This window comes from Lepidochelys kempii, chromosome 7 (genome assembly GCF_965140285.1).
Source record: "Lepidochelys kempii isolate rLepKem1 chromosome 7, rLepKem1.hap1, whole genome shotgun sequence".
NCBI lineage: Eukaryota > Metazoa > Chordata > Testudines > Cheloniidae > Lepidochelys > Lepidochelys kempii.
In genome coordinates, this window is record NC_136386.1 from 121,833,716 (window position 1) to 121,856,867 (window position 23,152).

General features: G+C 46.2%; 1 protein-coding gene across 2 annotated transcripts in view; it reads right to left on the reverse strand.

The window, feature by feature from the left end:
* WBP1L (WW domain binding protein 1 like) overlaps nucleotides 1-15,802 on the reverse strand; it is an 86,668-nt gene extending 70,866 nt beyond the window's left edge. The window contains exon 1 of one of the 2 annotated variants that reach the window (XM_073354490.2): nucleotides 15,680-15,802. In XM_073354490.2, the coding sequence (XP_073210591.1) occupies nucleotides 15,680-15,766 (87 nt within the window). In that variant the 5' untranslated portion in view covers nucleotides 15,767-15,802. Of the gene's footprint in view, nucleotides 1-15,130; nucleotides 15,451-15,679 lie in introns of those variants that run through there. The other variant, XM_073354489.2, reaches the window with a different exon arrangement.
* Between the last annotated feature and the right edge of the window lie 7,350 nt (nucleotides 15,803-23,152).

A 23,152-nucleotide genomic window follows, 5' to 3' on the forward strand; every position in this document is an offset into this window, starting at 1 on the left:
TAAGGTCACAAAATGTGCATATGTAGGCCACTCAACACTGTTGTCTGCATCTTTGATGTGGGAGGGCCTCTCCCTTGTGGGTATCTCCCACTGTCTACTATTTTCTTTGTTGTCCCATGGCACAGAATGTCTGGAGCAGGACCTGTTTCTGAGCATGGTTGCAGGGGACACAGGCTGTGAACCAGTCCTTGACCAGAGAGCTAGCATGTTTTCTAGGAGGGCTGTTTGCCTACCCATCCCCAGCAGCTGTGCTTGTGAGGACCATGCCATTTTTCTGTCTTTTTCCCTCTCTCTGTCATGCTCCAGGAACCCTTCCTGCCACTCCTCTGTCTTTTTCTCTCTCTCTTTGGATGCACCTAAGAGTTCTTTGAACACATCATCCCTTGCTTTCCTCTTCCTCCTACAGAGTTTGAACAGCTGTTCACTTAAAGTTAGCACCCCTGTCCTTAGTTGCCACAAGGTATCAGCTGCTCTGGGGGGAGAGGGAGAGAAAAAGAACAGCTCGTTATTGTCAAAATTGAAGTCTCAATGCCAGCAGAGATAAAATGTTGCTTTTTCCTTGATTTTGGAATTCTATTCCCACAGCTCTTCCCAGTCTTGCGTGAGCTCAGAAATGGTAAGACTTTTCACAATCATCTTTCATAGAATCATAGAATATCAGGGTTGGAAGGGACCTCAGGAGGTCATCTAGTCCAACCCCCTGCTCGAAGCAGGACCAACACCAACTAAATCATACCAGCCAGGGCTTTGTCAAGCCTGACCTTAAAGACTTCTAAGGAAGGAGATTCCACCACCTCCCTAGGTAACGCATTTCAGTGCTTCACCACCCTCTTAGTGAAAAAGTTTTTCCTAATATCCAACCTAAACCTGCCCCACTGCAACTTGAGACCATTACTCCTCGTACAGTCATCTGCTACCACTGAGAACAGTCTAGATCCATCCTCTTTAGAACCCCCTTTCAGGTAGTTGAAAGCAGCTATCAAATCCCCCCTCATTCTTCTCTTCCGTAGACTAAACATCCCCAGTTCCCTCAGCCTCTCCTCATAACTCCTGTGTTCCAGTCCCTTAATTATTTTTGTTGCCCTCCGCCATTTGTTGCCATTTTGTTGTCTTTGTTTGTGTAGAAGCCCTGGGCCTGTGATGTGTGGTTGTTCTGCCAACCTGGGCAAATGGATAATAAATGTGAGGTCGACTGTGGGTGTTGGGAATAGGGGCTCCTCTGCAGGTGTCCATACGTTGAGGAACCATCTCCTCAAAAGGCAAAGGATTTTGATCAAAAAGTTAACGGGCAAACAGAGAAAAATATGCCAGGCAGCTGTTTGACGGGGTAGTATCCCAAAGCTTGGGCAGGAATGGAAGGGAACCATAAGCTGAAGGAGCAGTGCTGAGAGTGCTGCATTGCTGTGAAATCTCTGTGCAAAATTAGAGCACTCTTTAGCTTACGTTCTCTTTAACCCTTGCAGATCAGCATAAAGTGCCCTGTAAAACAAACGATGTCCTGCTTACAGTATCTTTTTGAAAATGATTATGTACCACACATGACTTTTCCGGTGTAACTCACACTGACTAAAAGCTGAGGGCATCAATGACGGCACACATCAGATAAATGCTTGGTGCTTTCTCTTTTCTGCACTTGCTGCTACAATAGAACTGCTTTTATTTAAAACCATCTCATTGGTAAGCCACACAGTGCAGCCGGGGGGGGGGAGAGGAGGGGGTTGCGTCGATTGGGGAACTAAGACTGGGTGGGAGTGGAAGGCCAACAGGCAACACAGTGGCTAGCTGGAACCGCAAACAAGCTATGGTTGTGTTTCCGCATCGATAGAAAAGCGTTGTAGAACGTATACACTCTCCCGCACAGACAGCAGTATGAGCAATGGGTGGAGGGCTTAAAAGCCCAGGTGATGGAAAATGCCTATACAAACATGGCGGAGTTGAAAACACATGAGGCGGAAAGAAGGTAGACCAACATGGCAACACCCTCAATACAGCTGTATTATAATAGATCACACAATACTTACTGCAAGTGATCCGTTCCCCAGGTCAGGTATCTTCCTGTGATCCAGACCATTCCTCAGGCTGTGAACTGGCCAGCTCCTGAGTCTCTGGGACTGCATTTCCCTCTTTGGACTTGTACACATAAGTTATGTCAAAGTAAGCGCTAAAGTCGCTCAGGGGTATGGAAAAGCCACCCCCGAGTGACGCAAGTTACACTGACCTACAAGCCAGCGTGGACAGCGTTATGTCAGGGGAGATGCTCTTCCGCCGATATAGCTACTGACGTTCAGGGAGGTGGAATAATTATGCCGATGGGAGAGAACTCTCCCATCGGCATAGAGTGCTTGCATTAGAGTGCAACAGCAACGCAGCTACATTGGTACAGTTGCACCACTGTAGCAATTATAGTGTAGACTAATCCTTAGTTCATCAAGTCAACGATATCAGAGATTTCGTTATCAGTCTCCTCCCTCTTGGTTTGCGCCTTGGTTGACATTGGCGGAGCGTGTCCTCAAAATGCAGGGGTTCAATGGTGAGATTTCCAGCAAGTTGACAGTCCTATTCATTATAGAAGCTGCAGATGCTGCAAGCTCTCCCAGAGGTCCTATTATTGTACTTCACACTCTTATAACCCAGTCGGAGTTCCTTTCCTTTATTGAGGCATTGGCTTAAGTCCCAGTTGTACCTCCCTCTCTTTCATTTGTTTGGACAGCTGCTTGTATATTTGTGCATTTCGGTGGCTAGAATTCAGATGGGCCTGTATGTGCTCCTCTCCCAATAGGGCAATGAAGTCTTCGACCCCAGCCAGAGGCCACACTGCAGTACAAGTCTTGACTGATCAGCATTGAGGAACAGGACAGCTTTGCAATCTCCACAAGAGATAGAATTACAAGACACAGAACTGCACCAGCATTTAAACAGGGAGGTGACCTCCAGCTATAATGACCCCAGGCACTAGAGAGCACACAGGTAAACAGACAGGCCAACCCTGAGCCAGCAAAGCAGCGTGAGATACCAGCAGGAGGAATTGGCAGATGAACAACAGTTTTGGGATGGGTAAAGTCATTCCACATCTCTCAGTAAACCCGCTTTTAAAGTGGGCTGAATAATGCATGTTAAAACACCAGATAAGCAACAAAAAAACTGACTGTGGAAGCAAGACCCTTTAACACGAAATAATGCAAGTTAACCTGCAACAAGTTTCAAGTGTAGACAAGCCCTTCGTTTCACCATCTAAACTGCAGATACTGAGGCAGAAAGGTGAAGTGATTTGTACAATAATGCTTCACAAGCAAGTCAATGGCAGAACCAGGATTAGAATTTGAGAGTTCTTAATAGCATCCTTGTGCTTTTCCTTTAAAGATCTGACAATATACAAAATAAATCATCTTTTTAAAGTGTTACAAAAGATAAAGTGCTATTTTAAAGTTCGCCCTCATGAAAATGTACCTCCTTTAAGAAAGCCTGGCTGTTCAGCCCCCTCTATTACCACAAGCTTTACACTAATCTCTAGTTTACATGTTCATCAAGATACTGCACCCTCAAAGGCTCTTAGTTTGGAATTGACAAGATGTCTGGTTTTTGGGTAGGGATGAAAAATGCTGACAAATGCAGACTCAGCCAGAGGACTTTATATGCAATATTTGTACAAGCCAAATAACATTTTTTTAAAAACTATTTATATAATTAAATGTGAGAATTAAAGGCATAAACAAGCTAAGTTTTACCCTGCACCCAGTGCTAAAAGAAAGGACAATGACTTACAAAGATTACTGGAAAACCACTTAAAGTTGTGCAAGAGATAAAAGAAGTTCTTTTCATAAGAATTTTGACAAAGATTGTGTGTGTCACTCATTTAGGAATCTAAATGAATGTTTAAAAAAATTGTAATGGCAGTTTAAGTGTTTAGGCTTCAAAAAATTAGATTCTTCTATACTGGAGATGCAGGACAGGAACTTACAGAACCAAAATGGAGAGAGCTAGGACACAAATGGAGGAAAGACCTGAACAACAGAAAAAAACAGGCATTGGACTGAAATCCCCAGGGCAAGAGGCAACGAGCAGACCGAGCACAACATGGAAACACAGAACAGAACTGAAAGCCATCAAAACGATAACAGAAGAAGCTCAGACTGCAGTGAGAGCCTGTCAAAGATGGAAGCGATGGTGAAGAGCCTATGTTCCGCACGGAATAAAGAGGCTAGGGTGACCAGACAGCAAATGTGAAAAATCAGGACAGGGGTTGGGGGGGTAACAGGAGCCTATATAAGAAAAAGACCCAAAAATCGGGACTGTCCCTATAAAATCAGGATATCTGGTCACCCTAAAAGAGGCATAAGTCGGTCAAGTCAGTCATACTGGATATGCGGCAATAGCTCACCAGAAGCCCACCCAGATGTTTATTTTCCTCCACTTGCACTAATACAAACACACCCGTCATCTAAGGTCTCTGTAAGTTGCGTGGCTGCACAGCAGCCTAGTAAGCAGCCCCGGCGGACCTGCCACGGTGGTGGAAACAGGCCCCCCCTCCCCCCCCGTGGTCCCCGACCTGTTGCGGCCGGGGGGCGGGAGAGAGACGGGACAGGCGTCCCGCCCCCAGCCTGAACCTAGTCCAGTCCTCAACCTGCCGTGGTGGGGAGGGGCGCCTCTCCCCCCCAGCCCAGGTGCTGCTGCAGGAAGAAAGAGCTGGGGGGAGGGCAGTCCTCTCTCTCCACCATAGCCCCGGAGCAGCCTCCACTCCAAACCCCACATCCCTAGCCCCAGTTACGCAATGCTGTGCACACATGCAGTGGAGCAAATATTCCTTTCTGATCCTTGTGGCCATTAACTTACACCTCAACCCCTACTAATGTACAAGACATTTAAATGTGTGACATATGACCTAAGCGTGGAACACCTGGAGTAGCAATCAAACTTATTTTTAACTTATTCTCACTGTGTGGATCAAATGAACAGATCTGCACTCTCTTACAGGAGAGGAGGTTAAGGAACGGTTCCCTACTCAAGGGTTTTCAGAGATGTTCCCAGCCCAGGCTTCTCATAGGACATGAGGGGAGATCCCTGACCAGGCTGCCCCCAAATTCAGTAAATGCAGGCCAAACTCGCTTTAGCTGGACTGCGTTGGTAATGTCATCATGCTACCACCACCCGACCAAGGGCGCAGACGGTCCTCAGCTCTCCTCCTCCAGCAGCTGTAGCCCCTCCCACTTCTCCTCGCCACACTTCCCCTCCAAAAGGGGAGAGAGATCTCGGAACGAACGATGGTTAGGGAAAAGGGAAGGGAGAGAAATGGGGCCCCATTACAGTTTTCACAGGAAGGAAGAGACAAGTTGAGCCTCAACCCTATGAAGAACACAGCAGCCAAGGGCCACCTCTTCTTCCTCTGTCTGTGAAAACCATATAGGCCCCAGCTGCCTTCCTTGCCCAGAAACCACAATGGACTCCCTTCTTCGGAGGCCTTGCTCTACTGCTTTGAAAGGGAAGGGGGAGCAGAGAAAGAAGCAGAGGGCTAACTGCCAAAGATGGGTCACCTTCTCTTCCCAGCCCTGCTGGCTCCTGAGGTCTGCAGAGCATCACCTAAACTGGCAGTACAGCAGCATACAAAGGCCAAATCAGCTGCAATGCAGAATGTACAACAAAATGTTGATTCCTCAAGAGCTCTGGTTTGCACGATATTTGATAACTCCTTCGTATTCAAAGCTAATAAAATGTATTATTGCTCAAAAAAAATTAGTCTTTACAATCCTGCTACAGTATTTGACTATGAGCCCCTGTTGAAGTGAACTCCCCAGGATGACTACCGTACTCCGACTATTCTGTTCTTTTTTTAAGCCCAGGATTATAACCTGACTGATTTCAACGCTTTAGGGTAGTGTTTCTCAACGACCAGTCCACGAGGACCTGCGCTGGTCCCTGAGATCTCCCTGACACAGTTTAGGAAGGCAGCAAGCCAGTCCCTGGTATCAAAAAGGTTGAAAAAAACTGCTTTAAGGCATAGTATTCATTGGTGATAGATGAAGTTTATCCTTAATCCTGCTCTACCACTTCTTCCACTATACTTCTTTCCAGTCAGCATTGAACCAAGACTGCAGCATGGCATGCAGAGGTGCTTTGTCACAGAAGTTCTGTTTTTTGTACTAGATGTATAATCAAGATACTAACCATTCACCTAATCATTACAAGATACCATGGCACGTTCTGCAAATGTAATGGTGTTAATCCCAGCATACCCAGCATTTTTGCCAAATTCTAATCCAAGTATTTACATTCTGCCCCTAATTTCCCCACATCATTTCAGATGGATAAAAGAGTCCCTTCAATTCCAGTTCTGAACTGTTGGGCAATGTTACTGTGTACTATTAAAGAACTTCTGCATTCCACCTCAGAGGAAGCGGCATCAATTCCTGTATATCGTATGTAATATACTGCAAGCAAGCAAGATGGAACTAAGCCTCACTGAAAGTAAATGAGACTTGTGTCCTAAATCAATTGTCTCTCCAATATCCAGGGGCCAACACAGCTATAACACTGCAAACCTACCAATTAGGTGCTTTTGAAAATTCCACCCAGAGTCAGTAAATGGCTTTAGTATCTCTGCTTCAAAAAGGGTTACAAAATTACTATGCCTAATAGAAACCTTAGCATTTGTCTCACTGATTCAGACACTGCACAGTCTGCACATAACGGGTTCCCAGGGTCTTCAAAGGCCCTGAAGTAGGACGTTCATTTTCTAAATACACTTCTACTGCTATCACTTTCCAGTTTCCAACAGTTCTAAACACTTCACAGGGAAGATATAAAGCAATTTTTTATTAATACAAATTTATCCAAGTTTTACAGGGAAACAAAGACCATTTAATGCTTTGGTTCCCCATTTTCTAAAATCTTTGAGACTGGAGTCCACAGTAGGAAGATTTTTGTTTGAAGGCATTACACTGTATTATGTATGTCAAAGTCTCCATTCCCTGTCATTCTGTTCCTGCAAGTGTATCTGCTTTGTTACAGGCCAATGAACACAGATGAGTTTTGGCTGTGATTTGTTAACTCAGGGAACACAGCCTTGAAATCTTGATTAGCAATCACTTACCACACATGCCTCCTATCAGCCCAAAGCTATGTGGCAACAGAATTGAGATAAAGCAGCGAAGAGCAAGACCACACAAAACTTGCCTCTTACCTCCCCCATTCTAAAAGCACTCAAAACTTATTTTTGGTATTGCATTTTTCAAGCTTCAGCATGCTGATGTTTGTAAGGAGGGTCTCTGCTTCAATCATTCCATTAGATGAAAGCTGCCCACAGTCTTTTCAAGTGTAGAGAATGATGGGAAGGAAAATAGTTTTGGACTTCTATGGTGACTTGCATTCATCCTTGTGAGGCAGGCACGTCTTTTCATTTCACAGATGGAGAAAACAGTCACCAGAGGTCAAAGGACTTGCCTCAAGACACAGAGAGAGTCTATGGCAGAGCTAGGAATATAATCCAGAACTCCTGATTCCTAGTCTCATGGCCTAACCACTAGATTACACACTGCCAGTAAGAGCAAGGACAGGAATACAAGGACAGGTTAACTTAAGTTTTTTTGTTTTTCTGAAGAGACACAAGCATAGGAGATGCAAAAAAATTCCAGATGAGACTGACAGGAAAGGGATCAAGATCTTGGGCTGATGTAGAGGAGCAAAAATAAGAAATTAAGAAAATAAGTTAAGAGGTTACTGTATTTTTGACACTGCAATTTGAAACAGACTGAGGTGAAATGCTAAGTGCTGGCAAATGGAACGCAATCACGGGTGACGAAACATCTGCAAAGGCTATTTTATCTAAACTTCAGATCACAAGAGACTTAAGATTCAAAAACAGTCAAAATGACAATAGAAAAGGAGTACTTGTGGCACCTTAGAGACTAACCAATTTATTTGAGCATGAGCTTTCGTGAGCTACAGCTCAAAATGACAATAGAGAGTTAGTTTGAAGACAGCACTATATAAATTCAGCCCTCCTCCGAAGCGTTAACTGTTTGGAAAGCAGTCTGCAGACTGGCAAATGAGTCACCCAGTAATGAAAGGTTTCAGAGTGGTAGCCATGTTAGTCTGTATGAGCAAAAACAACAAGGAGTCCCTGTGGCACCTTAGAGACTAACAAATTTATTTGGGCATAAGCTTTTATGGGCTAAAACCCACTTCATCAGATGCACGGAGTGAAAAATACACTCCGTGCATCTGATGAAGTGGGTTTTAGCCCACGGAAGCTTATGCCCAAATAAATGTGTTGGTCTCCAAGGTGCCACAAGTACTCCTTGTTGTTTTTGCTAGTAATGAAAGGAACTCATCATATAGATGGAGACATGTGTCATGATCCTTGGCTCACATTCAGGCACAAAGACACATATGAGTATCCAAAAAGTACTAGATGCCTTCTAAACACATAGTAAGACATGGTCCCTGCCCTAAAGAGGTTACCATCTAAAACAGTTTTGTCTAAGGTTATTATTGTTAAACATTTAGCAGCCTGTTACACGACAAGATCCTAGGTTTTGCCAGATTGGCTCAGATCTGAGATCCATCTAGTTCAGTATCTTGTCTCGGACAGTGACTGGTACCAGATACTTCCGAGGAAGGTGCAAGAACCCTGCGGTAGCAGACTTGGTATAGTCTGTCCACAGTCTCAACCTGATCTATGAGATTAGACCTCTTGGAACACTGGGTGGTTCCAGACAACTGGAACAAAGCTAATGTTGTCCCAGTACTACTGGAACAACTTACTAGGGGTTGTGATGGATTCTTCATCACCGACAATTTTCAACATCAAGACTGGATGTTTTTTCTAAGAGAAATGTTGTAGTTCAAACAGGAATTAATTCAGGGAAGTCCTATGACTAGGGGCCTACCAACTTCATGGCTGTGAAAAATGCATCATGGACTACGAAATCTGGTCTCCCACCGTGAAATCTGGTCTTGTGTGTGCTTTTACCCTGTACTATACCAATTTCACAGGGGAGACTAGAGTTTCTCAAATTGGGGGTCCTGACCAAAAAGGGAGTTGCAGGGGGTCAGAAGGTTATTTTAGGGTGGATCGTGATATTGCCACCCTTACCTCTGTGCTGCTGCCTTCGGAGCTGGGTGGCCGGATAGTGGCAGCGGCTGGCTGAGGGCCCAGCTCTGCAGGCAGCAGGTCAGAAGTAAGGGCGGCAATACCATACGAGGCCATTCTTACTTGTGCGCTGCTGCTGGCGGCAGCTCTGCCTTCAGAGCTGGGCTCCCAGCCAGCAGCTGCCGCTCTCCAGCTGCCTAGCTCTGAAGGCAGAGCCACCGCCTGCAGCAGCGCAGAAGTAAGGGTAGCAGTACCGCAACCCCAGTACAATCACCTTGCGACCCCCTCAACTCCTGTTTGGGTCTGGACCCCTACATTTACAACCCCGTGAAATTTCAGATTTAAATAGATAAAATCATGAAATTTACTATTTTTAAAATTCTAAGACTGTGAAATGGACCAAAATGGACAGTGAATTTGGTAGGGCCCTACCTATGACCCGTGACATACAGGAGTTTAGCCTAGATGATCACAGTGGTCCCTTCTGGCCTTCTAATCTATTAATCTTAGAGAATGGATTAAGCCCTGAAGCATGAGGTTTAATATTCCTTCCAAAATGCGTTAGTATTAATCATAAGCACTGGATATTCATGATATCCATATAAGTGTCCAATCCCTTTTTGAATCTTGTTAAATTCTTGGCCTCATCATCTTCTTGTGACAATCTTCACAGCCTAATTATGCATTGTGTAAAAAACGTATTTTATTAGTTTTGCATTTTCCACATTCTAATTTCACAAAATGTCTTGTGTTATGAGGCAGAGAGAAGTTCTTGATGTACCTTTTTATACCTTCAGCATTTTATATTTGTCTTCTAATACCTTCTTATCTGTCTCTGTCGCGGGGTAGGTACACCCCAGTCACAGGATGGCAGGTTGCGTGCGATAAAGGGTTATGGCTCAAGTGGCTAGTGTAGATACTGCTGTTTTAGCCCATAAAGCATGGCAGTGCAGCCTAGCAGCCAGAGTCCTTGGGGCTGCCCTTGCTCTCAGGGCAGCATGGTCTAATGGCCAGAGTCCTTGAGCAGTGCCCACACCCTGCGACAGGTGTGGGGCAGGGTACGGGGATCCGGGCCCACCATTCTCAACTGGCTCCTGACCCAGGGCCCTAAGAAACCAGTAGTCCACGGTTCAGCTCAATTTCCTATTTTAACAGTTGTGTTCCCTGGGTTGCTTCCTACCTCTGTTTCCTGCTCTGAGTTCTCCTACAGGTGTCAGCCTTCTGGCCCACTCTCATCCCCCAGGGTCAGCGGGGATTCTGCCGTCGATCCAACTGGCTTGGCCTCCATGGTCCGTAGCGCCAGCAACAACCTGGCAGGAGCCCACAGCATACATCCATTCTCCTCCTCAACCAGCCCAAACTAAGCTGGGCCACTCCCTTTTATATCCTGTCTCCAGGCTAAGCATGCCCATCAGGAGTTGGGGGACATGGCCTCTTCATCTCACAGTGTGTGGTTAACCGCAGCCGGATCAGTGCGGGGGAGGTACACCCAGTCACAGTCTCCTTTCTAAAATAAACAATCACAGTCTTCTCAATCTCTCTTCACACCAGTTTTCTATATCCTTGTTTATTCATCACCATTCTCTGAACCCCACCTAATTTTGTGAGAGAGAGTACCTTAATAAAGACATGATAATGTTCTTCATACCATTCCTTATTCATCTTAACATCTTGTTTGCTTTCTTGACTGCAGCTGCACATCGAGCAGAAGTTTTCATTGAGCTGTCTACAATGACTCCCAGGTCCCTTTCATGCACAGATACCGTTAATGTAGAACTCTGAGGGGTATGAATAATTAAATGTATTCCTCCAAAGTTCATTACTCTGCATTTATGAACACTGAACTTCGCTTGCCATTCTGTTACCTATTCACCTAGCTTGTTTAGATCTGTCCAAGTTCACCACAGTCCTGTCTGGTTCCAACTGCCCTAAATAGCTTTCTCATTTGCACCTTTTGCTACCTTGCTATTCACCCTTTCCGGATCAATAACATAATTAGACAACACTGGATCTAGTATGAAACCGTGATGCGCCCCACTATTAAACTTTTACCATGATTAAATTTGATTATTATTTAATCCTACTCTGTTTTCTGCCCAATATAAATTTAAACACGAAAAGGATAATAATCTTACATTTACTATATGTAATGCCTCGTATCACAGAGGATACCAAAATGTTTCTGAGTAAATGAAATACAATTACATATACAAGAAACACCTCAACTACCACTGAAACACAGCTACCACTCACATTAAATGTGACCCGCGTTTAAGAATGCCAAGCAATACTAAACAACAGGCACTCAGACACCATTGTTACAAACAATATAAGGGATTAGAGATGGATGTTTAGGAAGAGAAGAATTTTGAGAAGAATAAAATTTGGTAGGATATTTTAGGTAGGCAGGCCATATAAAAATCCTTTGATGGAATCTGGCCAGAATAATACATATATCCAGCAGCACTATGCCGAGCTATTGGTTCAGAAGAGACTCGGAGAGAAAAATGCCACCTACTGGATGATGTTGAGATTCAAGCCCTGACCTGGCCTGACCTTGCTTGGCTTGTGAGGTCTGACAGGATCAAAGAACAAGGTGCTATGGCTGACAGCCATAGTTAGCTATAACCAGCCCTGAATTTTCTGGGTTGTATTTTTAAATAAGTTGTTTTTGTTTTTAATCAATCAATTTTTAATTGTAGTGGATTCTCAGACAGATAATTATGATTCCGAGTTAAAAGCAGCCCCAATTACTCTAAAAAAAAAAACAACAACAACCACCACCACCAAGGACTTACCCAGGATACATTTTACTTTTTCAAACCAGATTTTACATTTGCTGTATAGAAATAAATTTACGCCTCAGCTCAGATAGCTTGGAGAAAATCATGTAATACTGTACATGGTTCTGAGTTCACAGCCATGTATGAAACAAGAGTTTGAATTGATGGGAAAACATGCTACACACAGGTGGACAGCCAGTTGAATTATGGTGCAACTATCACAGTACATGGAGTCCTTAATCCAACCTGCAGAGTCACTTAGAGGTTCCCAGTCTGAGCAAGGACAGAATGTACTTTGATCCCCACTGTCTCCTGCCAAAGCTGCAGAAATCAGTGAGCCAAAACCAACAGTCTCAAAAGATATTGTGGCAGAGGTGTAATATGCCCTATGGTTATATACAGCAGATTTCATTCTGAAGGATCTCAATGCACTTTTAAAAATATAGGAATAACTTCACTCTCTGAATAAAAGTGGCTAGGCCAACAAAGGTCTTTTGGAGTCTAAGGCTACGTCTACTCTAGCATTTCTGTCAATGTAACTTATGTTGTTCATGGGGTATGACAAAACACCCCCGAGTGACATAAGTTACACCAACAGAAGGGCCAGTGTGGACAGTGCTATGTCAGTAGGAGACGCTCTCCCACTGATATAGCTACCGCCACTCATTGGGGCTGGCTTAATTATGTCAAAGGGAGAGCTCTCTCCCATCAACAGAGAGCGGCTACACAGGAGATGTTACAGAGGCAAAGCTGCATCAGTACAGCTGTGCCACTGTAAGGTCTCTAGTGTAGACATGGCCCAAAAAGAAGGACCTGTACCCTGACCACACCCATTGGTGGATTATGGAGCTTTTTCCTTGCTCTGATGTTTCAGGCACAGGCCTCTATGTGAGGCAGGATACCAGCTCAAACCCCAGGTGCTAAATGCAGCCTCAGCTCAGGTGAAATGTGGCAGCCGTTTAACAGCATACACCCATGTTATACAAAAGTTTAGAACATTAAATAGAAATGCTGTACTATGATAATGCTTGACGTAGCTTCAACTGCAGAGCTGAGTTTTGCACTTAAAGCAGGGATTCAGCCTCCTTCTTATGTATAAAGAATAGAAAGTATCATCCCCAAAATTAGAACACTGATATTGAACTTGGCGTGAGACATTTTACAAGTAAACCCATTACACTGAGAAGACTTGTAAAATGTGTCCTTTAAGCTCTCTCAGACTTTTTTTGTCTCAAATGATCTTAAGACTGGAACAACACAGGCTCTTCAAACTTTTCATATTAGTTATACCTCATTGAAATCTGTGCATAAGCTACATTTGACAGAATATAGTTGTAATTAAGCTAAGAAATCCATACATGCTAGGCATGGAAATGTACAGTAAAGGCATCCAAACTACTTTTATTCTGCCCTATACTGACATAATACAACACCACAGAATTATGATTAATGCATTTTAGAGTTTATGGTTCCAGATTTGATAAAACGGATTTTTAAAGATATTTATTTTTCACTCCCCCTCGCTTTATGGTGTCACTTCAGAGCAGAGTTAAAGAATGCAAACCATCTTAACTGTTTGATTTCCTTTTCAGTTTAACCTTAACTCTGAATTTCTTGATATGTAGTGGGGTTTTTTTGGATAACTGCAATATTTTAACCCTTAATTTACTAATACATACTCTCAAGATTAATTCCAGTTTACTGGATACAAGGAAAGGTCAAGGAGGCAGAGAGTGGTTAAGCAAACTGAAGTTCAGATAGTATAGAGCAATAAAATAAGAGTAACTATAGGAAATTTTTTGGTAAAGACTATAAGCAGCATGGACTATTTTTAATCCGAAAAGCAGAATCATCTGCAACAGAGCATGCTCTTGGGAACTTTTGTTCAGTGCAGGCTCAACAATAAGAGCTCAACCTACTGAATTACACAACACATTCCCTGCAATAATACCCCACCATTCTTTAGTCTCCCAGTGCCAGTACCGCCCATCCTAGCTTTACGCAATGTTACTTATAAGATCTGAAGGAATCACAAATATAAGGTGGCATGGATGCAGGTGTACATGAATAAAATTTTGTTATAAGCTTATTTTCAATATTTCACATTTCTGATTACAATTCGTAGTAGGCGGTGCAATAACACTATGTGTTTGAGATGCAGAGGTAACCTAATATCTAAAATAAGCAATGTAAGCCAATTTTATATAAACAAAAACTTTACAAAGGAAACTTATAAAATATCTTCTTGCCTCTATCTGGTCACCACAGGAAATACACATTACCAAGAACAGTGTGCCTTCACTCATGAAATACATAAACTTTTTAAAGCACCCCATCCACTCTCCTGCTGTCTTCCTCCCCCGAGCCCCACTTCTCATATCCACCAAGGTCTATTTTGCTGTTGTATTGAAAGATTAGACGTACAAATTGCATACACAAGTAGTCTAGGAACAAACTTGCTTGTATTACTGTTGCCATGTCTTCCCTCACCAATTCCTTCTTGTTTGAGACACACTGAGAGGCAGTGACTAACAAAAAGAAAAGGAGTACTAGTGGCACCTTAGAGACTAACCAATTTATTTGAGCATAAGCTTTCGTGAGCTACAGCTCACTTCATCGGATGCATGTACTCCTTTTCTTTTTGCGGATACAGACGAACACGGCTGTTACTCTGAAACCAGTGACTAACAAGTATCTTTTACTCACTTTACAGCAGCTACTGCATCTTTGTTTGTATATAAGGGAACATAGAGGTCCACAGTTTTCTAGAAATAATTCCTCCCTCTGAATGGCCCACCGCTAAGATATGCCATTTGCACAAAGTTGAAAATTTTATTTACATTAGCTCCCAAAGGAAGTGGTAGAAGCACCAACACTTGGATCAGTAAAAACCAGACCAAAGACACAGTCGAGAGTACACAATAGGGTACAATCTTGCACTAGTCCGCACAGGAAAGGACATAAGATTAAACAGATCTACAATTTCCATGGTCACAGATAGGCTGCATCTGAAAATATTTAGAAGATTCTGGACATTCAGCACTCCAAAACAGCAGCCTTCCTGCCACTCAGCAAAACAAGATTTTCAATCACCTTGGTAAATATACACAATCAGGAGGAGATCATAAATGTTGTGGTCAATTCTCCCATCAGTGGGTCAACACTGGGTGTCCCGAACAATATGTTTTGAGATGGGCGCATCTCTGGGTGAGAGTCCATGATCTGGGTTACATGGAAGGTCAGAATACAGGATAATAATTACCTCTCCTGGACTCAACCCTAATAATCTGTTGAATTTATTTCCAGGGTTGCGGGGTTGGCTGGTTGGCTTTTTTCTACCCGGGGTCCTTCGTTCACCACACACTAAGAACCGGCGGGGCTGACGTGGGGCAATGGAAGAGAACATGACAACACAGAGGCAAAAAGATTCAACAAAACCTGGGAAGGGAAGTAGGGAGGGCTTCGACCCTCCTCCTGGGGAGCTCAGAATAAGGGGAGAAATCTTCACTGCGGGCAGGGCAGCGCGTTAAGAAAATCAACAGCGCACAGACGAAGGTGAAAGCAGGAACCCGCTTAGGCCCCTTTCCCAGGTATGAGGGGGGTACACAGGCATGGGGGGGGGGGGGGAGTGGAGCCTGCTGGGCCAGGCCCCAAAGTAACCCCCCCCCCACAGGGAGCTGCATCCCGAGCACACCGTGCAGCCCCCCTTCGCACCCCTGAGGGGTCCCCCGAGGGCAGCTCCCCTCCTCGGACGCCGGGCCCCCAAGCCTGTCGCCCCCCACAGGCCTCTCGCTGCCCCCTCAGCCCCTACCTGGGCGGGCTCCACGCTGGCCGGCAGCCCCTCGGGCAGGACCTGGAAGAGCAGCAGGGCCATGGCGCCGAGGAGCCTCCTCTCCATCCCCCCCCCCACCCCCCGCCTACCTAACCCTACCGCGCCCGGCCCGGGACGGGAGCAGAGGGGCGCCCCGGCTGCCGCCCCGCCCACCTGGCGTTCCCATTGGGCCGCCCCACGCCCCGCTCTGCCTGTCATTGGCTCATGTCATCCGCGCGTGACACCCCCACCCCAGGGGTTGAGCTAATCCCGTGCGCCGCCATCTTGAGTGCGGCCCGGGAAGAACTCCGTTTTGGCCGCCATCTTGAGTGAGGCGGAAGCACATGGAAGGGGCTGCTGCGGAAAGGGAAGCTCGGCGCCTGACATTTAAAGGGCCGGCGGTGGGAGGTGGATGATGGCCCAGGGCCCCCTCCACCAGCAGGGCCGTCTGGCCTGTGCCCACCCCACCCCGTCCCGGCCCTTCCCTTCCTCCCCCAACTTGTCCCCAACTTTGTAAGGAGAGAGATCACTTTAGATAAGCTATTACCAGCAGGAGAGTGGGGTGGGGGGAGAGAAAACCTTTTGTAGTGGTAAACACCCATTTTTTCATGGTCTCTGTGTATAAAAACATCTTCTGTATTTTCCACAGTATGCATCCGATGAAGTGAGCTGTAGCTCACGAAAGCTCATGCTCAAATAAATTGGTTAGTCTCTAAGGTGCCACAAGTCCTCCTTTTCTTTTTGTCCCCAACTGTGTCCCTGTCACCCTGACCCTGTCACCCCCTCCTTTTCCCCCCGATTGTGTCCTCATCACCCCCAGCTCCCCGCCTGTGTCCCTGTCACAGCTCTCCCTTCCCATCCTCCACGCCTGTGTCCCCATCACCCTTAACTGTTACACCCTGACCCTCCCCCACCCACGTCCCCATCACAGCCTGAGCCCCCGACAACATCCCTGTCATGCCCCAACTCTCCCTCCTGACCATGTTCCTGTCACTCCCAGACCCTCCCTCGACTGATCATGTCATGGATTGAGAACTGGTTAAAAGACAGGGAACAAAGGGTAGGAATAAATGGTAAATTTTCAGAATGGAGAGGGGTAACTAGTGGTGTTCCCCAAGGATCAGTCCTAGGACCAATCCTATTCAACTTATTCATAAATGATCTGGAGAAAGGGGTAAACAGTGAGGTGGCAAAGTTTGCAGATGATACTAAACTGCTCAGGATAGTTAAGACCAAAGCAGACTGTGAAGAACTTCAAAAAGATCTCACAAAACTAAGTGATTGGGCAACAAAATGGCAAATGAAATTTAAGGTGGATAAATGTAAAGTAATGCACATTGGAAAAAATAACCCCAACTATACATACAAAATCATGGGGGCTAAATTAGCTACAACTAATGAAGAAAGAGATCTTGGAGTCATTGTGGATAGTTCTCTGAAGACATCCATGCAGTGTGCAGTGGCTGTCAAAAAAGCAAACGGGATGTTAGGAATCATTTTAAAAAGCGATAGAGAATAAGACGGAGAATATCTTATTGCCCTTATATAAATCCATGGTACGCCTACATATTGAATACTGTGTACAGATGTGGTCCCCTCATCTCAAAAAAGATATACTGACATCAGAAAAGGGCAACTAAAATGATTAGGGGTTTGGAACGGGTCCCATATGAGGAGAGATTAAAGAGGCTAGGACTTTTCAGTTTGGAAAAGAGGAGACTAAGAGGGGATATAATAGAGGACTATAAAGTCATGAGTGGTGTGGAGAAAGTGAATAAGGAAAAGTTATTTACTTGTTCCCATAATGTAAGAACTAGGGGCCACCAAATGAAATTAATGGGTAGCAGGTTTAAAACAAATAAAAGGAAGTTCTTCTTCGCTCAGCACACAGTCAATGTGTGGAACTCCTTGCCTGAGGAGGTTGTGAAAGCTAGGACTATAACAGGGTTTAAAAGAGAACTGGATAAATTCATGGAGGCTAAGTCCATTAATGGCTATTAGCCAGGATGGGTAAGGAATGGTGTCCCTAGCCTCTGTTTGTCAGATGGTGGAGATGGATGGCAGGAGAGAAATCACTGATCATTACCTGTTAAGTTCACTCCCTCTGGGGCACCTGGCATTGGCCACTGTCGGTAGACAGGATACTGGGCTAGATGGACCTTTGGTCTGACCCAGTACGGCCATTCTTATGTCCTTATGTCCCTGTCACACCCTGACCCTCCCTCCTCTGCTACCATGTCCCCATCATGCCCCAACCGTATCCCCTGTATGAAACAACTTCATCCTTCTCCCCACCCAGTATGATTGGTACCATCATCCACTGCCTCGGGAAGTGAACTAGACACCCTGACAGGTCTGGTCCGGGCTCTGGCCTCATCTATGACAGTCAAGACAGACCCAAAACGGCTGATGGCTCCAGTGCAGGTGCCCCTGCTGCTATCACCCCAGAGAAGGACACGGGAGGGCCATGGTGAGGGAACAGGTCGGGAAGCTTCACAGTGCATGGGCCACAGGAGGCTCCATGTGGGGTGGGCCTAGGACCCCAAATTGCCTTGATTCCTTCCTGTCCAGAGAACATTCTGCTTGTGCCCACTAAAGGAGCTGAGGACCCGCAAGCCTGAGAATCCCACCCCAGCAGTCCCCCTCCTGAACAGGGTCAGGGGAGGGAGAGATTGTGGGTGTGGGAAGGGGATCAGCATGACAAGCGAGTGGACACATTCCCACTGTTAAGGTGTAAGGTTGCTCCTGCCGTGTTAGCTCTGCCATATTGCACATGCTGCATTTTCAGTGCCCCATATTAAATAACCGATAATGCTGTGGCAACGCTAAAGGAAAGAGGAATAGAAAATGTCGCTTGCCAGAGCTTAGCTTAGGGAAGGTCCTGGCTTTTTGATGTGCAGAAAATCCTACCTGTCTCTTTGCACTAATGTGGGGGGAAATTTTTGCATGTAATTCCCATTTGATTTGATTTTTTCTTTTCAAGATACAACGCTGTCATGTTTCACGTTTTTGGCCATCAGTTCGCTCAGGACTTGTGCTCACAATTGCTCAGTAAAAACATATCCTTGCTTTGCAAATAAATAAATAAATAAACCCTCTGTCCCTCCCAAGGCAGCAGTGTTTGCTCAGCTTATCGCTAACCCCCTCCCCCAGCAAAACAAACAGCATGTGTTCCTCTTGAGGCGGGTACAGAGTATGCCAGGACTCAGCGTGACAGGGTATGTGCTGAAGCAACATTCCTGGAGGAGTGAAAACGGTGGTGGCAGCATCGGCTGGTGCCTGCCTCTGTGTCTTTTGCCTTCTCTATTCCAGTTTGCTTTCTGGCCCCTCTGCCTTGGGCCTGCTTTTCACTTCTTTCTGAGAAAAGTCTGAGGTGGAGGACTCAGACTCTGGGCATCTGATTGACTTTCTGCACCCAGAGTATGAGATCCCTGAGAGACCCACCTTTTTCTGAACAGTGGTGCCTGCCTGTCATTTAGAGGAGGTTGAAAGGGAATCCTCAGACTTCTCAAGGAAGATATTTGGGGGTATCATTCATGGTGCCCTGATAACTGGTCCAATATGAAGTCCATCCATGGTGCTGGTCACTCGTCTGAGGCAACTACTTGGAGAAGATGGCTGCACTCTCATTGCCAGCTGCTGCACCTCTTGCTGCTACTAAGCTCACTTTCTCTTGCAAGCTTTTAGTTCTGTGGCCAACTCCACCAGCAGAGCCTTGTGCATCAGCCTTGTTTGTGTGGTCCTTCTTCACAAAGACATACCACTGAAGCTACTGGACAGGTAATCCACCTGGAGACATGGCTAAAGGCCAGGCAACCTAAAGCTGGCTTGTTTATGATGTTACCAGCTTTGCCCATTAATATGGGGTATGCTCATTTATTAGGGTTACTCTTCGGGGGGGCAGGGGGCTGTATTTCTATTGATGTACTGCTGATGTCACTTGTGTTCTCATACAGAGCTCTACTTCTCCCTGCTGCAAGTGCCCTCCCAGTGGAGCTATCCTGCAGACCTAGGTTCCCCAGGGCTGGGTTCTTCCAGCCCCAGCCTCAGACAAGAACACACACATTAACAGAGGGTGTCTGAGAGGAGCGGGTTACTCAGCACTCCCAAGCTGACCCCTTATATATCCCCGGACTCAGTAAGCTGGGTCAAGCAGCACTTCCAAGCTGCCACCCTCATATGTCCCAGGTTCAGCCTGTGTCTATCCCCACTTTTCATGTTACAATTGTTCTGGTAGTAACCCACTCGATGAGCAAACCCCACAGGATTTTTGGGCGTTGCAGGATCTTTTAGCTTAGGTACAAGGAGCATTGCTGCAGAGCAAATGAGGAAACCAAAAAACACCCACGGGGTGGGGGAGGAGGGTGGGAGGGAGGGAGAGAGAGAAGCAACCAGCTTAATCATGAAAGTTATTTATTGCCAGGTAATAACCATACGGGAGCCAAACAAACAAAACAGTTATAATATTAAATCTAACTTAAACTTGATCATAAAAGTCAGATTTAGAAAACTATAACTGATCACAAAATTCAGGGTCAGAAGGCTATACCTAAAGAGAGAGAGGGAGAGCTGGGTTCTCACAACACCAGGAAGCTTGAATCGATTGGGGGTCCCAGGTGATGGTGGTCCCCCTAAGCGCGTCATGGCTGCAGCATGGGAATTGAACTAGAAAATTGTTGTCCCCATCTCTATCAAAGGGGATTTATCAGCCTTAGACACCAACAGTGTTTGAATGTTAAGTCCATCCAGCCGCTGCAGTCATGTCAACAACAAAACTGAAGCACACAGAGTTCCCGCAGCAGGGAGGAGTCCCTTCAAGAAGCTAATGACCTCAATGGCGACGTAGGCTGGGCATGTTTGCTTTGAATAGCAGCGGCACGTTGTGTTACAAGAATTGTCTTGTTAACAACAAGGCACGAGGCACCTTGGCTCCAAGCAGGCACGGCTGGTGTGTACACCGCCGAGCCGAGGCAGGGTGCGTTTGCCACGGGCTCAGCACAATTCCAGACTTCAGGTGAAATTGCTCTTGTGCAACTTGCACAAAAAAAAACTGCCGGCAGGGAGAGGAAAGAGAAACAATTCTCCTCTTCTTGGGCCTCTTCCCTCCCCAGGGGAAACTGGCCCTTATTTCACTGGGGATTAGAAATATCTGAGATGCCAAATTATCTCCATTATTACTAACAGCAGACCGGCAACCAGGAACCTCCTCCCCAGACTCAAAGCCATCGTCCGGCTGACTGGCTGTGACCTGTTTGTTATTTCCGAGTGCCCAAGGGGCGGGCTAAGGCCCTGCCCAGCAATGAGACATGGTCCCAGCCCCCAAGAGCTTATGATCTGAAACCCTTATCCTGCAGTCAGGTCCACGCAGGTGCGCTGAAGGCAAGGGGGCCCCGCCTGAGCCCAAGGATCCAGAACCAGCTGCAGGATCAGGGCCTAAATTCAGACCTGAAAGCGAGGCTCATAATAAAAAAAAAGGGATGGAGGGAGGGGGAGAGAGGGATGAGATAAGGGGAACCATGAGCAGACCATGTGGTTAATCAATAAGACACTCAATTAGGGCTTTTAACAATTGTTCACTGGCCTCTCCTAGGGGAGACATCGAGGGAGGTGTTTGGGGTGAATGGGTTTTGGGAGGGTGCCTCAAGCAGGGGGCAAAGACCACAGATGGCACCAGGGTAGCATGGGTGAAGGGGGAGGGGAAAGGAGGAAAAGGAGACCAGGGCGGAGATATAGAGGCCAAATGGCCTGAAGGCCTTCAGAACAGGCCAGGACACTTGGGCTCACTGCCTAGGACAATGGGGAGCCAAGTGGAGCTGGGCATACAAAGGGATGGGAGGCAGTTGATTAGGGACACAGCGACTAGGATAGACTGGAAGGGGCAGGCCAGCCGGGGAGATCAGAGTAACCAAGCCAGAAGGGAATGGGTGAGCAATTTTGCCAACAGGAGGGAAGGCACCGTTCAATTGGCCATTGGGCTCAGTGCTGGTCTTGAAATGTTCAGAGCAAGCAGAGGGTCAATCTCAAGAGTTCAGCCTTTTCGTATTCACACTGATCTCCAGCACACATGCCTGCCTGCTGCTCATCTCCTCCCAGCAACAGCAAGGTCATTGTACAGCCACAACTTGCTGTGAATCAAGGATGGAAGCTACTGCTCCACAGGGTGGTCACAACTTTCATCTCCCGTTAGGCCGGGGGGGCATTGCGAACAGCCCGGCCACACTTCCTGGCCACAGCCCGGACTGCTCTTTGTCAGGCAAGGCCGAAGGGTGTGCTGCTGTCACGCCCTTTCCTGGCCAGGTGGCCACTCGGCTACAGCTCAACTCAAACAGCCTTGGACATTAGAACCTGCTCCCCTCGGGCCAGGACAGCAGGGTTATTATCCCAGGCTCTCTAATTGCCACCGTCAGCGTTCCGCAGGCAAGGGCAGAAGAGAGGCCGGCCAGCGTCTCACCTGGAGGATGGCACCTCTAACGGCCGCCAGCATGCCAGGCCGCGCTTGTGTGGCGGAGATGCAGTCGGCAGGGAACTACTTGCTAAGTGTGCGTATCCCCCTGACAGATTTAAGTCCTCACCCTTGCACAGCAATAACCAAATTATCGGGCAGTTGTCATGGCAGATTGTCCTGACACCCTCTCGAGCTACCCCTTCCCCAATACACGACCCCAGCCACACGTCCTCACCCCCCTAATAAAGGCGCACATTCCTTCCCTCCCCCACCCTGTGACGCACGCACATATCCCCCCCCACGCTTATGAGAAAGCTGGAGCTGAGGTACAGTTCAGTAACTTAAGGGCATAAAACATCACAGGGATGTTGTAATTATCTCAGAACTGAGCATTAGAACACCAGGAAAGTCAGCATTAAGCTTAATTTAAAAGAAATCCAATCATGTTAAGATATGAAAAGACAAGTTAGGGCCCCCAAGCACCCTTAACTCTGCCCAGTAATGGCATTTGGGGGTTGAGGGAAGAGAAAGAAAACTGCATCTATCAATTTAATCTAATGTTGGAGAACAAACTAAAATGTCTTAATTGTAACCAGATGCTTATTGCATGGAATCACTAGAGGGCAGCAGGGACTTTTTAGTCTGTGGTGTACAGCGCCTAGCACAGTGGTGGGCTGGTCCACATTTGGAGCTCCTAACCCCTATGGAAATAGGAATAATAAATGACAATACAATGGAAATCTTAGCAGAGGAGTCCTAGTGCAGACAAGGTCTCAACCAGTTGCTAAAACTAGCGCTGAATTCCAGCTAGGGAGGTTGACCGTGTCTCTCCCCAAATTACCCCTGCTGATGCATTTTAATATGGCATTATTTTTCAGTTCCTGTCCTAAAATAGAAAGGCTGCTATTTGCTACAAAACAGCTGTCAAGTTCCATCCCAGAGGTGGTTGCACTTCAGTGCTGGGTGAAGTGAATCCTAAGGATATAGACACACACTCACGGACATCTTTGTATATCCATTAGTAAAGT